This window comes from Triticum urartu, chromosome 7A (assembly GCF_056163025.1).
Source record: "Triticum urartu cultivar PI428250 chromosome 7A, HENAU_Tu73, whole genome shotgun sequence".
NCBI classification, from domain to species: Eukaryota; Viridiplantae; Streptophyta; class Magnoliopsida; order Poales; family Poaceae; genus Triticum; species Triticum urartu.
In genome coordinates, this window is record NC_141879.1 from 40,899,168 (window position 1) to 40,917,102 (window position 17,935).

At 44.4% G+C, this 17,935-nt stretch overlaps 2 protein-coding genes and 1 pseudogene across 2 annotated transcripts; 2 read left to right on the forward strand and 1 right to left on the reverse strand.

Moving 5' to 3' along the window:
• Window positions 1-3,288: 3,288 nt before the first annotated feature.
• ISI1 (binding protein) lies at window positions 3,289-6,260 on the reverse strand. Its single transcript, XM_048690638.2, has 5 exons — window positions 5,916-6,260; window positions 4,928-5,130; window positions 4,749-4,847; window positions 4,268-4,341; window positions 3,289-3,783 (listed from the first exon to the last, which is right to left on the reverse strand). The coding sequence occupies exons 1-5, from the start codon at window positions 6,196-6,198 to the stop codon at window positions 3,567-3,569; spliced, it is 876 nt and encodes a 291-aa protein (XP_048546595.2). The 5' UTR covers window positions 6,199-6,260; the 3' UTR covers window positions 3,289-3,566.
• Window positions 6,261-6,449: 189 nt separating this feature from the next.
• Window positions 6,450-10,607, forward strand: LOC125525633 (Tetratricopeptide repeat (TPR)-like superfamily protein). The gene is made up of 2 exons (XM_048690637.2): window positions 6,450-6,735; window positions 8,923-10,607. Exons 1-2 carry the CDS (start codon window positions 6,514-6,516, stop codon window positions 10,312-10,314), a joined length of 1,614 nt encoding a protein of 537 aa, XP_048546594.2. The 5' UTR covers window positions 6,450-6,513; the 3' UTR covers window positions 10,315-10,607.
• Window positions 10,608-11,033: 426 nt separating this feature from the next.
• On the forward strand, window positions 11,034-17,150 carry LOC125518226 (LIMR family protein Os06g0128200-like; annotated as a pseudogene).
• The last annotated feature ends 785 nt before the right edge of the window (window positions 17,151-17,935 follow it).

The window sequence follows — 17,935 nt, forward strand, 5'->3', positions numbered from 1 at the left end:
AATAGGTAGAAATGCTCTCATGGACACTCGTTCTAGATCAAAGCAAACTTCTGAGTAAGCTGTATACCAACAACCAACTCAAGATTAGTGACCTAGCGACAAACACAAACCAACACCTGCGGGGCCAGATTGCATTGATATGCACTAGAAGTTTCTTCATACAATTGTAGGTGTCGTGTATTAATTGTCCTATGATGGATGAACAACACATGGCGAAACTCATAAGCCCGTCTCCGGAAAATAATGCTCACCACACATATGTAGGGGTGAATACATATAAATAAGTTGGTTGATGTTGTGAGAACCTGGTAGCAGAATAGTTGTTGATAAAATAAATGACAAAGAAAAGACACCTACTACATGATAAGGCAGTATGTAACAACACATAAAAAGGGGTAATATGTAACAAGCCCATATCTTTCAATGCCAAATTATTTAGTAAGTTGAGTGAAAGCCATGAAAAAATATTTTTTATCTCTAAAATCAAATCACAGACTATGGCAATCACTCATTTTTAGGGAAACTTTGCTTAAACATAACATACAAATATTATATTTGAAATATATATTTTATACTATCTTGAAAATTTAGGCACCTCAGCTATTTAGATAAATTTTTTGGATTTATTTGTAACTAAAGAAGAATCAATATCAAATAAATAAAACGCTAGAAGTAGAGCTCAAACCTTGTAGTTAATAGTCATATGCTCTTGCCAACTGAGTTATTTGAATAAACGATCTTCGTCTTTGAGTTTTAAGAAATGACGATAGAATGCATGTCTCCTATGTCGACAAAAGACTAACGAAGAACTTGTAAATGATTAGAAATTAGAAAAAAGTCTGAATATTATACCATTGAATAAATACATATTTATAATTAAACGTATAAATGTGCGGCCAAAACCGTCCGCGTTGGGTCAGTTCTATGTGACGATTATGAGTGCACGAAATCGCACAACCGCGAGTTGTGACGCGCCACAATTATTTCTGCCGCAAGCACAAGTTCCAAAACCCTCGTTACCAAAACTCCTCCCATGCTTTTTTTCTCCAGAAGCAAAAAATGCCTCCCCTCCTCCTCATCTTCTTGATTTAAGCAAATAACCACCCCCACCACCACCCAAAGATTAGGAAGCCGACATCCACCCGTCCCCAAGCTCCACTAACATTGCATGTTAGGCCTGGCTTATCTCTGTCATGTCCCGCCTCATCTCTATCCAAACAATGTGGTCAGCTATGAATTGCCAAGGGAGAACATGAAATTTTTCCATACCTTGTGTAATTCACCATGATATGAAGAGAAAAAACTACGCAAGTTTACAAAAAGGTGCCACGAATCCTCATTTGAAGTTGTCATGAAGATGTGTTGAAGATTACCACCCCTGCCCTTCCTACCCTTCTTCGCTAAGCAAAACTTAGAAAGTGCACGTTCTGAAGGGGGGGGGGGAGGGTGACGTGTTTTAAGTGATGACATGAAACTGTAAAAAGGTTGTCGTGTTAACGACATCTGCAAGGGCATAGCCATTTTGCCCCATGTGTCTGCTCGAACAGTCTGGACACAAAAACAACCACCGAACGGGCTACCCCAAACCTAGCCCATATGTTTGGATTTTTCGGACTCCCCCAAATCCGGCCCATGTGTGGGGGGCAAAATGGGTCTTGCAAGACTATCCGTCACGTCGCCCGATGGGAGCTCCTACTCGGCGCTGTAGGCGCCCGAACATGCAAATGGCGCCTACAGCGCGCCCTCTGTGGGCCAATTCTACACTCGGCCCAGAAACAGAGTCGTTCGCGGAAAAAGGAATGCAAAAAATTGACAAAATGGGGATTCGATCTCGCGCCACACTTGCCTGTAATTTCTTCTCTTAACCACTACAGCTACATAACAATAGTGAACAAATACAACGCGAGTTGTTTTAGAACTAATGCGACGCGCTATTTATTAATCAGCCATTTACTATACCACTGAGATTTTTTAGTTATTTGGAAACAATTGGGAAAATGTCTATTTTTCAAATAAAAAACAGTTCGTTCAATTGTGGAAAAAGTTCATGAATTTCACAAAAGTTCATCAGTTGTTGAAAAAAGTTCATCAATTTTGAAAAAGTTCATTGAAAATGAAAAAAGTTTATCGGATTTGAAAAAAGTTAACTGGTTTCGAAAAAAATCATTGAATTTGAAAAATGTTCACCAATTTTGAAAAAAAATCATCGATTTCTAAAAAAGTTCATCAATTTTTTTTAAAAAATTCATTCAATTTGAAAAGGATCATCGATTTTGAAAAAAAATTCATCAAACTTGAAAATAGTTCATGTATTTGAAATAAAGTTCATCGGTTTTGAAAAATGTTCACGAACTAAAAATCCGTGCATTTAAGAAAAAATAAAAGAAAAATGAAACGAAGTAGACAAAAAGGAAATAAAGAAAAAGAACAAAACGAACTGACAAAGCAATAAAAGAGGAAAACGAACGGACAGAACAAGAAGCTGGTTAGTGGCCTGGTGGTTATCGCGCATGCTTTACATTTTTTAGATAAAACGAAGATGAACCATTTTTGAGAACAAAGAGGTAGTTGGGCCGGCCCACCACGGGGGGCTGCAGGCGCCCGTTAGTTTGCGAAATGCATACTAACGGGCGCCTGCAGCGCCAAATAGGAAACGCCCGGACCGACATCATGCATCCACCCCTTTTATACCCAATCCACTCTCCCCCTCTCCGCCACCTAATCTCTAGCCAACCACCACGTGCCAAATTCTAGTTATAACTAACTTAGCACTTCTGAAAAAGAACAAGGACCTGTGATGCGATTTTTACTCAAAAATGTCAATGAAAAAAAATGACACATTGGTGCTTTGCATTTTGAAAGAGTTATAGATCCATGGAACTGATGCAAGCTACCTCTGTGATCCGACTCACCAGAACAAGGAAACACGTAGGATTGTAATGGCATGTCATCATCTTAGATCCAATCTGATTTAGAATTTTTGTATGGATCGCAGTCATGATAGTCAAACAACCCACAGACGTATCGTTCTAAGAATTATAAAAATCCTCATAATGCCAGAATAAAATAGGCTTAGCTCTAAGAATAATAAAAATCCTCGTTTATATTCCATTGAATCAAATAGGCTAAGGCAACATGCAACGTTTTTATTCTTGGCTGTAGACGATGCTGGCCAAATTGATAATGGCACATCATTTTTTGTTGTTGCCAAATTTGGAAGTTTCATGTATCAAATCTTTCCCTTCATCCCATGGTCTTCAAATGGGACCAAACACACAGCTTCAACCGTTTAAACCCAAACTCACTTCCTCTACATGTCATCAAACAAACCTAAATAGGACCATCTTTACAAAGGCAAAACAATTTATTTTCGGATAAACTTACACAAGCAGCAAACTTAAGAACCGCTTTGCACAAAAAGAGAAAGACAAAAGGCTTTGCGATGAGCGGCAAAATGGAGGATGCAAGGCTACATACACCATTTTCTCCGGGAAAGAATGAAGCATGCAACTGAGACCGGTGACATGTCATTCATCGCCAGGAACACAGCGGTGAGGTTGTCCTGGCTAGTAGGGCTCCAGGGATTCAACGACTCTCCTCGCTTGTATTTGCAGGGCCATCTGCCTCTGCTCTGCATCGAGGGTGGATCCAAACCGGCTCGCTGCCCATATGAGTGACGCACACTGCTCCCCGAGTAGGTTTCTCATCTGCTCATGTATGGGAGTGTTTTCCTTCACATAAACATGCCCGATGAGCAACAGTAAAAATTCCCCGCATTTCAACCTGCATTATTAAAGTGTTAAGCGAACAAGAAAATTCAGTCAATCGAACAACAACTAAACAAACTGGAGAAACGAATATGCAGTTGATACTGTTTCTAGTAGAGAGGAGCTGGAGAGGCCAGAGCTTTGTAATAGAAATTCAAAACTAGGAAGGCATAATATTCAGCTGCTTATCTCAACCGTTCATCGTGTACACGCTAAGCCACCCAAAAAATATAACAATAATGAACACGTAGAGGTCAACAACTGATACATTTCAAAGATAGCGACGCAGTGGGCATTTCTGTAACCAAGCCAGACTTGGACATGTAGAAATCTTACTTGTTCATAATTCTTCAATTTACGGATGAGATGTAGGCAGATCAATCAGATGAATGAAGTATCTTTTAGCTATAATTTACATGGGACTGGGACAATAACTTAGGTTCAAATTGTTGGGCATGCATTCAGAGTTAATATAAGAACACTTCAGGATTTATACTTGCCTTATGTGTTCTTCCACTTGAATATCCTTCAAAAGCTCAGCAACCTTTTCAAGTCCACTGTATTCCTCAAAATCCTGTAGAAGGAAGCAGTTATATAAGGTACAGACTAGCTGAAGAACAAAAATAATGCAGTGACCAGAAATAATCAAGCCCAACAATTTATTTAACGCGCTCACACCGACTATTAATCATGTTCTGGAATAAAAATTAGTACTCAGACATACTGGGCCAAACAGAGCATATCTTGAAGGACAAATCATCAAAGATTTAGGTATTTCAACCATGCCAGAGCTATCTGCTACTCCCTCCGTTCCGAATTACTTGTCGCAGGTATGAATGTATCTAGATGTATTTTAGTTCTGGATACATCCATTTCTGCGATGAGTAATTTGGAACGGAGGGAGTAGATTATTTGGAACTTCTTTCTTCTATACATAATTTAAGACAACAGTAACAGATTGAGGAAAGAGGTAAAGCGTACAATCTGATTCGAAGGTGAATCCAACATCAACGATATCAGAGCATCTAAGCACACCCCTTGCTCAGTTGGACCTCGGCTGGCTAATATATTCAGCAGTACCTACACCAATCAAAGTCATTAATTGCACTAAGAAGACCCAAGAACAAATAGTGCTAACAAAACAAATGAGCGGCGGATACCTGCACAGCCTTGTACTTGTGGGCCAGAGCAGTGCATCTGCTATACAAAAGGCAGCAACCTTCCAAAACTCGAAGAGCTAGAGCAATTTCGGAATCTGTTGAGGGGCTCGTAATCTTGGTTGGTTCGACTCCAAATATATGGTCCAATGTCACAGCAGGATCCTTTGGTTGATGCAATGAATTCTGAAAGAGAACTGGAATAACTGTCACAGAACATAAACATGTCAGCATCGCTCCTTACTCAGGTGCACACGTACATTTCAGCCAAATAAATGTGTATCCTAATAACACTGAGTGATGACACTGTACACACCAAAAGAACTAAGTAAGGGAAAAAGACTTGGTAGTTTTCTTTGGAATCCCGTGACAAGCTACATTAGACCCTAATGATCATTCGACTCCAAGAAATCCAACACCGGACTAATTGATTTACAGACAAGGGAGCCCAGTCCAGTTTGTATCAAAATTCGCGGTTCATTTATGGTATTCCAAGCTGAGGCTGAGAGCTGCAACGCTACGAGGGTTGTGGGGTATAAAACCCCACTCACAGTCATGCATCCATATCAGCAAGATTATTTTTCCATTTATAAAAAGCTAAACCTAATATAGCACGCGCCGGTCAGGCTGAATAACACAATGAAAGATCATGGAGCTGGTTGGGACATTTATCACCTAAATACTGAACAGCATATTCCGACAAACTGCTCCCACAAAACAGCGCCGACGAAATAACTCAAAGCCTACCGCGTGTAATTCCCAACAGAGGTTCCCCAATGCTCCTACTGGTTACTGAATTTTAGCCATTGCTACTAGACAAGCATAATATAACTAGCATTTCCCCCATTGATTCCATCCAAACACCCACTGATCATCGGCGTTGCGTTGATTCCATCATCAGGCCCCAGTATCCAGTGTGTTCTCTATCGCGTTGGGTGGATCAACATCGCCGAAATGGGCGGGGAGATCGACCGTGGCCAAAAGAAATCACCTTGGAGATCGGGGGTGGACTGGGAGTGGCGGAAGAGGAGCAGCTGCGAGTCGTCGGGCGCGGCGGCGGTGGAGCGGAGGAAGCCGAGCAGGCTGCGGAGCCCCCGCGCGCGGAGGAAGGAGAAGTCGGCCCCGGCGTCGCGCAGCCCGGCCCGCAGCGCCAGCGTCACCTCCCGGTACAGCCGCCGCCGCGCCAGCGCCTCCGCCAGCTCCCCGCCCCCCTCCGCCCGCGACGACGACCCCTCCCCTCCCCCCGCCTCCACCGCCCCCTCCTTCCGGCTCATCCCCGCCCCCGCCTCCGGTCGCCGGCGACCTCGCCTCTCCTCTCTCCCCGCTGCTCCTTTCTTTCTCCCAAAATTCCCCTTTTTGCCCCTGGGTCATCGCCCAGAGAACCCAACGCCTTCTTCTTACCACCCGAAGCCCACTCCCGGCCCAACCAGCCCGCAGCGAGGCCCAACGGGCCCGGAGCAGTGACGGGCTAGGGAAGCCCAGGCCCAACGAGCCCGGAGTGGTGGCTAGTGGAGGGAGGGGAGGGCCGCCTGGCGCCGCCAAAACCCTCAGAAACCCCCGGCGAGCGGCGAGGAGAGGCGGCGGCGGCGATGGCGACGGCGACGAGGGCGAAGGACCTGGCGCGGAGGTCGCCGAAGAAGTACGTGGAGGAGGCGCTCTACCGGCGGCTGTTCCGGCGGGGGTCGACGCCGCAGGCGGTGCGGGAGGAGGTGGACGGCTTCCTCGGCAGCCGCAAGCGCGCCTTCAAGTGGGAGGTCGGCGTCTGCGTCCGCCGCCTCCGGCGCCAGGAGCTCTACCGCCCCGCCCTCAAGGTCCGCCCCCCTCCTCCCCTCCCGATCTCGTCGCTAGCCTCGGTTCCTGCTCCGTGACGCCCTCCGTCACTGTTGCGGCAGACTAGATCTGACGGCGGTAGTATGGTCACGGCGGGGAATAGGCCATGTGAGACGCTGCTTACTGGTGTGTTAGTGTGCCATGAGTTACTTTTCATGCAAAGATCGAGATTTGTGTTGCAAATTAGCTTCGTAGGCCTCAAAATCATCGGCTTGCTTGGCCCTCTGGAATGCTTAATTTGGATTACTATCCGTCTTGTCTGTTTGCTCTCTGGATATCCACATCGTTTTGTGTGGGGGTTTTGATGCTGTCGAATTGCTGAGCGAAACAAGGGTAAATGTCGAAACATTGAAATGAGATGCCCCTCTAGGTGCCCTACGTTTATGCTCTCCCTCTGTCCAGTGCTGTTCATGCTAACAGGACAGGTTTGTTGGTGGTGGTTCAGTTGTGGAACGTACTCCCTCCGTTCGGAAACACTTGTCTTAGAAATGGTTGTATCTTGGACAAGTATTTCCGAACGGAGGGAGTAGTTGTGAGTGGTGTTGGATAGATATGAATTTTGTTGTTCAAGTCATGCCCTGTTCCGGTTTGCTGAACGCAGTGTAGGCTGCTGGGATACAGAAGTTGGATCGCACACTTTGGTTGGTTCAGATAGTCGATTGTCCATAGATTGACTCCATTTCCGCTAAAAGTCTGTCATTTCTGTGTTACAGCTGGCCTGTTCATCTGTATGCTTCACTGCGTTGATAATGCTTATCTGCGGTTTTATGAATTACCTTTAGCTTCTCTCTGCCTGTTTCTCTTACACAGTTAGGTTCTTAGTCTTATGGTTTTGTCTTGGCACTGTCTCATTCATTTTTTCTATTGGATGCCTCATTCTAAATAAGCATGGCCTCACATGCTCTGTTACCTGTTGACTGTTGTTGTCAATAATCAAGGTGATCTATTCCCCATGTCTTACATCATTGCAAGTTGCTATGCTTGTATCATATTTAGTATCATAGTAATCTTTGTCGGAGTTTGCTTAGTATCTTTTCACAGGTTAGTTGTTATGTTTTTAAATGTTCCCATACTTATTGGCACTGAGCACACTTTGACCAATTTTTTCGGATGTTTGTCGCCATATTTGCTTTGTAAATAATATCTTTTCTGGACCTAATGCTTTTAAATGTGCTTTTTCCATACTCAGTGTGAACCTTTCTATGATCTTTCCTTGCATTATTTGCACCTAGAGTGGACCCTCTCAGTTAGATAACTGTCTAACTGGGCATTTGACTTTTCTAGCAATACTACATTTGTTTGAATTTTGGTATGAGACAGTGTAGATAATGTTTCAGCTGCACGGTTTTGAACGACTTCTCTATTCTTTGGCCTGCTTTTTTTCTTTTAGGTTAAACCATATATGTGACATTATGGACTGTGAAATTCTCTGTTTTGTTAAATTGTGCCAGTTTACCTGGACTGTAATTGTCCATGCAATCTACACTGCTACATAACATAACAAAAATTATAGAACTGGTCTGTAATTGTCGACTCAATGGAAATAATACTTTGTGTGGTCCATGACATTTTAAATACTACCATGACTGCTTGACATCTGGCTGTAGTACTCCTGCTTCCCGGTTTTTTCCAATGCTTTGTACTAGCTGGTTAGTTGCCTACCAAGTTGTGCACTCTAGTTCTGTTGCAACCTTTCATCTGAATGTCCCTCAATCCAGTAGTAGCCTGTAAATGTGTATGTAAGTGCTGTTGTAGTATTAGCTCCCTCTTATTCATGTTACTACTATGTGAACATTAAAGAGTTTACACTGATGGGCGTTCATTGTCTTTTCATTCTTAGTTTGCCTGGAGCAGCACTAGTAAAGTCACCTATATTTCTTTTCACTGCTCAAGTTCTTGTGAATAACTTTGCTTAAAACAGTTTTCTCTTTTTGATTTTTATGCCCTGATTTATTATGATGATGTGCCAAGTGAATCAGTACAGAAAATGCATATACTCCAATCCATATTAATTGACGCTTACTTAGTACAAGTGGAGTTGTATCAAGTGGGTGTCAATTAATATGGATTGGAGGTAGTATATCCCACTTGGTGATTATTATATGATTTTGAATGTTGCATATCTGCTTGTGGTGGTCCTTTACCCCTTCTATTGTTTATTTCCGCAGCTTACTGAAGTTATGACTAGAAGAGGCATGAATCCTACAGTCGGTGATCAAGCAATCCGCTTGGATCTTGTTGCCAAATCGAGAGGCATCGCTGCTGCTGAGAAGTACTTCATGGACCTCCCAGAAACTTCTAAAACACATCTCACATATGGCGCTCTTCTCAACTGTTACTGCAAGGAGTTAATGACTGAGAAGGCTGGGTCCCTTATGGAGAAAATGAAGGAGCTCAACTTTGCTTTCACTGCTATGTCCTACAACAGCTTAATGACACTATACACCAAGGTCAACCAACCTGAGATGGTTCCCAGCATCATCCAGGACATGAAGGCAGATGATGTATTGCCTGATGTCTATACCTATAATGTTTGGATGAGGTCCCTTGCAGCTCGTCAAGACATATTAGGGGTTGAGAGGGTGATTGAAGAGATGACAAGGGATGGCCGTGTTGCTCCTGATTGGACAACATACAGTAACCTGGCTTCCATATACGTTGATGCTGGACTGCCTGAGAAGGCAGAAGCCGCTCTTAAGGAGCTGGAGAAGCGCAACACTGGCAATGATCTTGAAGCCTATCAGTTCCTCATTACACTGTATGGGCGAACACAAAATTTAGTGGAAGTTCATCGTGTTTGGCGGTCATTGAAGCGGAATAATCCTAGGAAGGCAAACATGAGCTATCTTAACATGATTCAGGTTCTGGCGAACTTGAAGGATCTGCCTGCTGCTGAGGCCTGCTTCAAAGAGTGGGAAGCCCGGTATATCCGTCCACCTAAGACTAAAGCAACTGATGCTGTGACAACTGAAACTTCTAAGTTGGAAGAAGAAGCTTCAACCGAGGCATCTAATAATGATTCTGATGTTAAGGAAACAGAGGACAAGGGAACAGAGGAGCTTGACCTGAAACATCCTAAATACGACATCCGGGTTGCAAATGCTCTGATGAAAGCATACGTTACAGAGGGTATGCTTGACAAGGCCATTGCTCTCAAGAAGCGTGCCAAGATGCGCGGAGGAAGGCTTAACGCGAAGACGTGGGAGATTTTCATGGAGCACTATCTCAAGGTAGGGGATCTGAAGAATGCCCATTGGTGCGCCGACCGTGCAATCAAGAAGGGGCACAGCAGCGGCAGAATCTGGGTGCCGCCACATGACGTGACTGAGACCTTGATGGGCTACTTTGAGAAGAAGAAAGACGTGGACGGCGCTGAGAGTTTCGTCGAGGTGCTAAAGAAAGTGCAGAAAGATCTGGGGACGGTGGTGTTCGAGCCGCTGGTACGGACGTACGCGGCGGCTGGAAAGAAGTTCCCCGGTATGCGACACCGTCTGAAGATCGAAAACGTGGAACTCAGCGAGGAAACTGACAAGCTGGTCGATTCCATATGTGTTTATTAGAATCCCACTTTGTTCCATCTCAATAACAGACAGCAGTATGCTCTAAATTGTTTTTGCTGTTTTCTTCTGCAAAACCTGTAACACCAAATGTTAGCCGGACATTTATTTCGGTTCGCCAAGGTCTCTGCACACCATCGGAGTCCTTTTGCTGTTGAAATGCTCTGCTTTTCTGTGGTACTGTGGCCTTGTCTTCGGTGAACCGAATGAATTATAAATGCTTCAATTGTTTGAAACAAAAATTGAATTTATGTACTGTGCAATTGTCCTCTGCTTTTCAGTTGGGCTGTTTGAAATACTCTGCTTTTCAGTTGTGTCGTGGCCTTGTCTTCGGTAAAGAATGAGCTATACACGCTTTGCTTGTTTGAAGCAAAAATTGAATTTGCGTGTGAGTATCTGACTGCAATGCCCTTAAATATGTGATATGCGGTGTGAAGAATGATTTCTTTGCTACTCTGAATTATACATGGTTATGTGACATTGTGACTGGGTACTTGAAAGTGCATCTGTGAGACTCTGAATGCGTCTGAATTGTACGTAAAAAATTGTGAAAATTGTGAAGATCTGTGGCATTGTTATTGCAACCATTATTTGGTGTTTAATGCAAAAATAAATAGAAGCTGTATACCTTGTCACAGAGATTACAAGTGGACGGATGTAAAGTGAAAATAGCTTATAAGAACATACTACTTTTTCTCGTTGAGCAGGGAATAGCCACATAAATGATCAACACGCTTGGACTTGATTTTCAGAGTGAAAACCATGATCTAGCCTTTAGTCGCTGTTTCGACTGCTGCTTCTATCTCCTCACCACGGTGATTTCTGGGGAAATGATATTTTGCCTGAATTTAGTTTTCATCAGCATCCACCCAATGAAGTACTTGACACTCTTTTCTTTGCAGTGTCCTTGTTTGGCATTACTAACAACCATATAACTTGTTTCAGATGGGTAGGAGTGTTGATGAATTCTTTCCTGTTTAATGTAGCACTGATCCTACTCTGCTCCATCAGGTATGTTGCCAAGGTCTTCTTTTAGAAGTCCATGTCTTATTGCAAGTTCCCATGAAATGTTTGAAGGCTGTAACTTTAAAAGAATTAAGGAAGCTAGTGGAGATATGCGGCAGATCTATAGAAGGTGTTAACACAAATCATTAGGCCTCTGCATGAATTGAATGTGAATTTGTTATTCTTTAAGAAGTCTTCTCTATTGAATTTACACGCTTGTGTATTATGCAGTGTGATTCAGTTCTGCACAGCTTTTGTGCACTACGCACAAGCAACTGCAGCTCAGGAGATCTTTGACCACACGCTACAGTCTCTTCATGGAATTAAATATCTTTACAAGTAAGCCTTGAACTAGCATTAAGTCAGTAGAACTATCAACCTGCAGTTGATGATTCAATAGCTCAATCTATATCGTTGTAGACACTAGAATCTCAGAGTTATATATACATACCCGAAGACTGCTATTCAACATCTGAATATGCAGGTACAATACACTAGTAGAAAACGGAGCTTTAGCGCCGGTTCGTAAGGGCCTTTAGTGCCGGTTCCATAACCGGCACTAAAGGGTGGGCACTAAAGGCCACTAGAATTTCAGAGTTATATATACATACCGGAGGACTAGTAGAAAACGGAGTTTTAGCGCCGGTTCGTAAGGGCCTTTAGTTCCATAACCGGCACTAAAGGATGGGCACTAAAGCCCCCCCCCTTTAGTACCGGTTCGGCACGAACCGGCGCTAAAGTGCCACCACGTGGCGTGAGCTCGCGCCCCGGTTTGAATTTTTTTTTTGAAAATTTTGGAATTTTTTTGAATTTTAATTTTTTTGAATTATTTGATGATTTAGTCTCTAATCACCTCTTTTAACTGCTCAAGTGTGGAGCACTCATTCCAAATCATCTAACTTCCCGACCGGTCACCCATCCCTCTCACTACTCCAGCCCAAGCACGCTTAACTTTCGGGTTCTATTCTCCTTCGTTTCCAAGTCTGCACTTGTTGTTTTCCTGACAATAGTAAGATGTCAATCCTATTAACCCTCAGGAGTTTAGCTTGAGCATGAAGTCACACATTTCACCGTTTGAGTTTGAAATTATTATTTTAAAAAACAGTAATTATTTAGTAACGCTAATATTTCTTGAATAAGTTTGACCATAGTTTGACCAGATTTGACCAAAATTCAAAAAATTGAAATAATTATTTAGTAACACTAATTTTCTTGAATAATTATGTAGTAACATTAATACTTCTTGAATAAGTAGTTTGACCAGATTTAACCAATTTTTTTTAAACAAACTGAAATTTGACCATATCTTTTTTTTCCTTTTGGAATTTAAGGATTCTAAAAAAATTCCAAACAGGCCGTAGGCCGTCTCCAGCGGATGCGATTTTCGTGCTGAATTTTTTGATATATTATACTTTTTTTCCGACATCGTATGCAAAAGTTATAGCCGTTTTACATTTTCCCTACACTTTTTGCAAAACATGTCCAAATTATAGTTTTTAAATTTTCCTAACTAGTAGATGTAGTAATATAACTACCTCTCGAAGGATTTTATTTTTTGAAGTTTTTATCATTTTCTTTTGATTTTTTCAGAACTGAAATGGCGACACGCGGGGGGGGGGGGGGGGGGGGGGGGAGTAGAGTTTGAAAATTGCCCTATAGTGCCGGTTTGTGTCACAAACCGGTACTATAGGTCAGACCCTTTTAGTACCGGTTCACGGCACGAACCGGTACTAAAGGTTAGACCTTTAGTACCGGTTCGTGCCACGAACCGGTACTAAAGGTTCAACACGAACCGGCATTAATGCAAATCCGTTCGAACCGGCACTAATGGTACTATTAGTACCGGGCCAAAATCAAACCGGCACTAATGTGCTTCACGTTTGACCCTTTTTCTACTAGTGATATTTTTCAGTATGGATTTTTTGCTCTTCTACTATGCACTTTTTGTAAGTCACTTCCTCGGAAGTACTCAGCTCACAAAATTCTGTAAAAGTTGAGCTTATTTTAATCATCATAATCTTTGTCCAGGGATGGCGAAAGAGGAAACCGACAGGAAGGTTCCAGCTATCAAATTGATTTTCGGTTTGCTCTGTAAGCAAAGCCTGACAAATTCAACATCATATTTGTTCCTGAGTGATAGTTTGGTTAGCGATGTATATGATCTTGCTCTCTGGAAGAGCTGGGGAGTTTTCATCAGTGTAAATTAGCGACAACGAAAATCCTGGAAGATGAAAACACCCATGGACACGGATGTTAAAGCAGAAGAACCTTGTTTCCTTTGTAATGTACACATTCCTTGTCTTGGTTCCTGTCTGTATTATTATTATTTGATGATTATCAATCGGGTGATGTTATTCTTCAACTTGATGGGTCTGTGAGAGATGTTCTGTGTGCTCCTTTGTTGTTCCTTTGCGGTTCTGACTCAAATTAGTTCAGTTATTTTCTTTTGTATGTAGCATTCTGTGACTACCACGCACACTTGTAGATTGTATCAAGGATGGCTTGTCTGGATCTTCTATTGTTGTTTGCCTGTCTTTCTGGAAATTGCACTTTGCTTTTCAATTGAAAACTTTTCATGTGCTGATCACTAACTACTTGAGAAACTTGATTTCTGTCTTGACAACACAACATGTGAAATAAAGAGTAGAAAAGAAAACTCTTGTAAAGAAAATGAAAGAAGAAAACATAAACTGCAAGGCTGTTGTGTACATGGGATAATCCCAGGGACCAGAATTATTCCAGTCCCGTCCACCCCGTCCCCCGTGTCGCCCACCCCGCGGGCGACCCGGGCGGAACCCTGGCCGCCGGGCAAGCTCCCTCCTCGCCAAATCTCCCTCCCCTCGCCGCCGCCAGTAGGCGCCGCCGGGCAAAGCTCGCGTAGCATTGGCGGCGGCGGGGCACTCCGGTTCTCCCTCTCATGGTGCTTGGGCGTTGCGGGGCGTCCGTCGTGGGAGCGCGTGATGAGGGTGTACGGCGCGCGGGAGCGCATGCGTTGCGCGGACGTAGGCGTGAGGATTTGGCTCCCATGGCGTGGCGGCGGCCGGCAGATCGGATCTCGGGGCGGCGGCCTCGATCGGTGGCGTGCGGTGCGGCCTGCCTGGCGGGCGGCACCTGCGGGTGCAGATGGGGGGCCTTCCACGGCTGTGGTGACGTGGAGGCGGCGGCGCTGCGGCGGCTCCTCGATGGCCGACCGGAGTTCCATGGGAGGCGTCGCCTCCGACTCGATCTACTCCGGTTTGTGCTGGCTACGGTAGCGACTACGGTCGACGCCAATACTACCTGGATGGATCTGGCGGGTGGGCATGGGTCTGGGGGAAACTCCAGGCCGGCGTGGCGGCCGCACCATAGTCGACGCCCTCGGCGCCGATTCCCTTCTTGGAGGCTTCGACGTGGATCCTTGCCCCTACCTCTGCCATGAGCGCAGGCGAAAGCCTCTGTTCCTCTGTTTGGGCGACAATGGCACTTTGGTGTCGTCTTCCTTCCTGAAGGCGTCGGCCGGGACTGCTCAGGGTGGTGGAGTTGCTGGTAGTTCGAATTCGACGCGAGATGGCATGTAGGTGGAGCGGTGTGGCATCAACCGTATCTGTGGCATCAACCGTATCATCGACGGTGGGTCTCGGCGGCATGGAGCAGTGGAGACTCGTCGTCTGATGCGCGGAGATAGACTCGCGCAGGGGGAGTAAGCTGTCCGACGTTATGGTGGCGTTGATGGCAGAGAGGCCTGGCAAGGGCCGTGCATCAATTCTGCTCTGAGGATGGACCGATGAAAGATGGAGGTGACGACCCTTAAAGCATGCGGTGCTCATTGGGAGTGTGCCGGACCGGTGTGAGATCTAATCCAGGTAGTGGCTTGGATGGGACACCCGGCTTTAGATGTTAGGCTTTGGTGCGATGTTTGTTTGGTATTAGGCCCGGACATTCGGCACACCTTCATCAAGGGGTTAGGAGTAGCAACAGTGTTGCCAAGATGGTGGCTTCAGACTTATTGATGTATCACCTTGTATGGTCTTTGTGAATAATTAATAATATGGCTGCATGCATCGCCCAGATGCAGAGGCTCGGGGTACATCCTCCTTTTCTAAAAAAAAATCAGGTCAATACCAAGCTTAATGCAGTAACTCCAGCATGTCAGTAAAATAGCCAATACAGGTTAATACATGTGATAATCACAAGCGAGCGAGCGAATTATTTGGATGACAATTTGGAACATTATTTCTTTTCTAGTTGACCTAAAATGTATGTATGATTCGTAATCTGTAAATACAGAATCAGGCAAACACTATTGTTCATGTTGTAAAAATAGGAGGTCCTACTGCACAATGAATGTTGCATTTAGAGAACTAAAATCATGGCATCCCCGCAAAAAAAAACCCCCCCTAAAGTCATGGCTTCGCTCTACACATTCTAAAACATGCGCTGGAGGGATGCTAGGTCATATTTGTAATGATGCATTTTTCCCCCTCAAACCATATAACAAATCTGCATGCATGTGTTATATCTTAGATGAAGAATAGGAGTACAAGACCATTCATGAGTCATGACCATCAAAAGAAAAACAAGCTGCAGCAATCCTAAGACAGCTACATGCTCTGAGTACAAAGGTAGAGGTTTTCAGCGTCTCATCTGATCTGCTCAATAACTCTCAGAATGGCGGTGGAAATGTTGCAGAAAGCCCTGCCATCTCTCTCTCTCTCCAAATGCTCCAGGTGATAAGGACGACCATGGTTTTCAGAGTTTTCCTCTTGACGCCTTTCTTGAGCTTCTTGAATGCCAGCAGTTGCTTAACAAGATGTCAATAACATCACATTTTTAAGTCAAGATGTTCTAGAGTGCGTAGTATGCGTATGTAATCTGAACAGCTATTCACACATCCCTTCAGTTTCCTCTAAGATCTCACCTCACTAGCGAGAACACACACCAAAAGTCTGTCTAGCTCAGCCTCTCATAACCCGAGGACCAACTAAAGGAGCACAAATACACACCATACATGGTCTAGAAGCACATAGAGATATATAGAGATAGAGCAGCTACGAAAGTATGATGCTGCTGAATGGTATTTTGCTCATGTGGAGTTAACTAGCATGACCAGAATGCAAGAAAAGTATGAAGGAACTCATCACATGCCATTGATGTGAGCAATAATCCCGAAGCGACTTAAAATATATATTTGCAAGTAAAAATATGCAATTAAACTTCCTATATACCAGTAGAAGTGCATGTTAGACAATCTTCCGTAGATGCGCATAATTTTCTGTTGATCACCATAGAGAAAAATGCCAATTACTTGTATACATTGTGGATAACAATCAGTTCCTGCCAGAGTATTAGCTCCTTTTCGATGGGAGGCAAAGTTGACTCATTGTTTTTTCTTAACAATTCATGGGGTGGGAAAAGCAATGATACATTGTTTCCACTAATGGCAAAGCTAGCAAAGATAATTGCACCAAAAGGTATAGAGAGAAGTTATTAGTAGCACAGACAGAACCTTAATTTCAACTGTCAATGTAGTATGATGTTGGGTGACGTGATTCACAAGCCATGTAGTATCTTCATAAAAAAAGGGAACTCATTTCTTTGAATGATCCAGAAAGTTCAAAATGTTATTTTTAGAAAACTGCAGGTACAATGTTTTCCAGTACGGCTTTGTTGCTCTGCCATACTCATTTTCTTCTACCACGCACTTTTTGTAAGTCCTTTTTTGAAATACTCAACTAATTCTCGGACGAATTTTGTCAAAGCAGAGCTTATTTTAATCACATTATCTTTGTCTAGGAATGGCGAAATAGGAAACCGACAGGAAGGTTCCAGCTCTCAAATTAATTTTCGGTTTGCTCTGTAAGAAATGCCTGACGAATTCAACATAATATTTGTTCCTGAGTGATAGTTTGGTTAGCGATGTATATGATCTTCAAAGCGCTTTCTGGAAGAGTTGGGGAGTTTTCATCGGTGTAAATTTGTGGCAACGAAAATCTTGGAAGATGGAAACACCCGCTGACATGGATGTTAAAGTAGAAGAATCCAGTTTCATTTGTAATACACATGCCAAATATATTTGCATCGCCTCCCTGGGCGACGCCAGGGGGCCAAAAAACCTGCGCCGCCAACAGCCTCCCTCGGCCATCCTCCTGCCACCGCTGCCGCCGGCGAGGTCCGCGGTGGCGACGGGCCCGGTGCCAAGGCGCTAGGGCGGGCGGATCTGCAGCGGGATCCCCTTGAGGTGGCAGGGGCGTCTCTTGTGGTGCGCCCGTGGGCAGCAGGCAGGGCGGCGCCCCTAGCTTGGGCGGCGGTGGGCAGCGGTCCAAGACAGCGATAGGCTTCCCTTCGTGCATGGATGGTGGCAGCACTCCATGGATGAACTGGTGGATGGCTCTGCCAGAAGATGGGTCGCGGTGGCCGCGGATCTGGCGTCCCGTCCAGATCCACCGCGGCGTGGTCTTGGCCGGCCGATGGTGCGTGGACGGACCGGTGAGGGTATGTAGGATCTCTACCGGAGTACCAGTAGCGGCTTACGTCTTCATGGCGAGACTCCGCGCGGTTCTAGCCAGCCACGAGATCAGGACAACACGGCTTCCGGTGAAAATCGCGCCTGACTGCGGTCTTGGCGGACGATGACGACGTC

Coding starts and splice junctions, on each gene's coding strand:
- ISI1 (XM_048690638.2), bottom strand. CDS start 6,198: ATGAGCCGGAAGGAGGGGGCGGTGGAGGCGGGGGGAGGGGAGGGGTCG. Junction 5,131..5,915: donor GTCCACCCCCGATCTCCAAG/GTGATTTCTTTT, acceptor GTTCTGTGACAG/TTATTCCAGTTCTCTTTCAG. Junction 3,784..4,267: donor CAAGTGGAAGAACACATAAG/GCAAGTATAAAT, acceptor TTAATAATGCAG/GTTGAAATGCGGGGAATTTT.
- LOC125525633 (XM_048690637.2), top strand. CDS start 6,514: ATGGCGACGGCGACGAGGGCGAAGGACCTGGCGCGGAGGTCGCCGAAG. Junction 6,736..8,922: donor TCTACCGCCCCGCCCTCAAG/GTCCGCCCCCCT, acceptor TTATTTCCGCAG/CTTACTGAAGTTATGACTAG.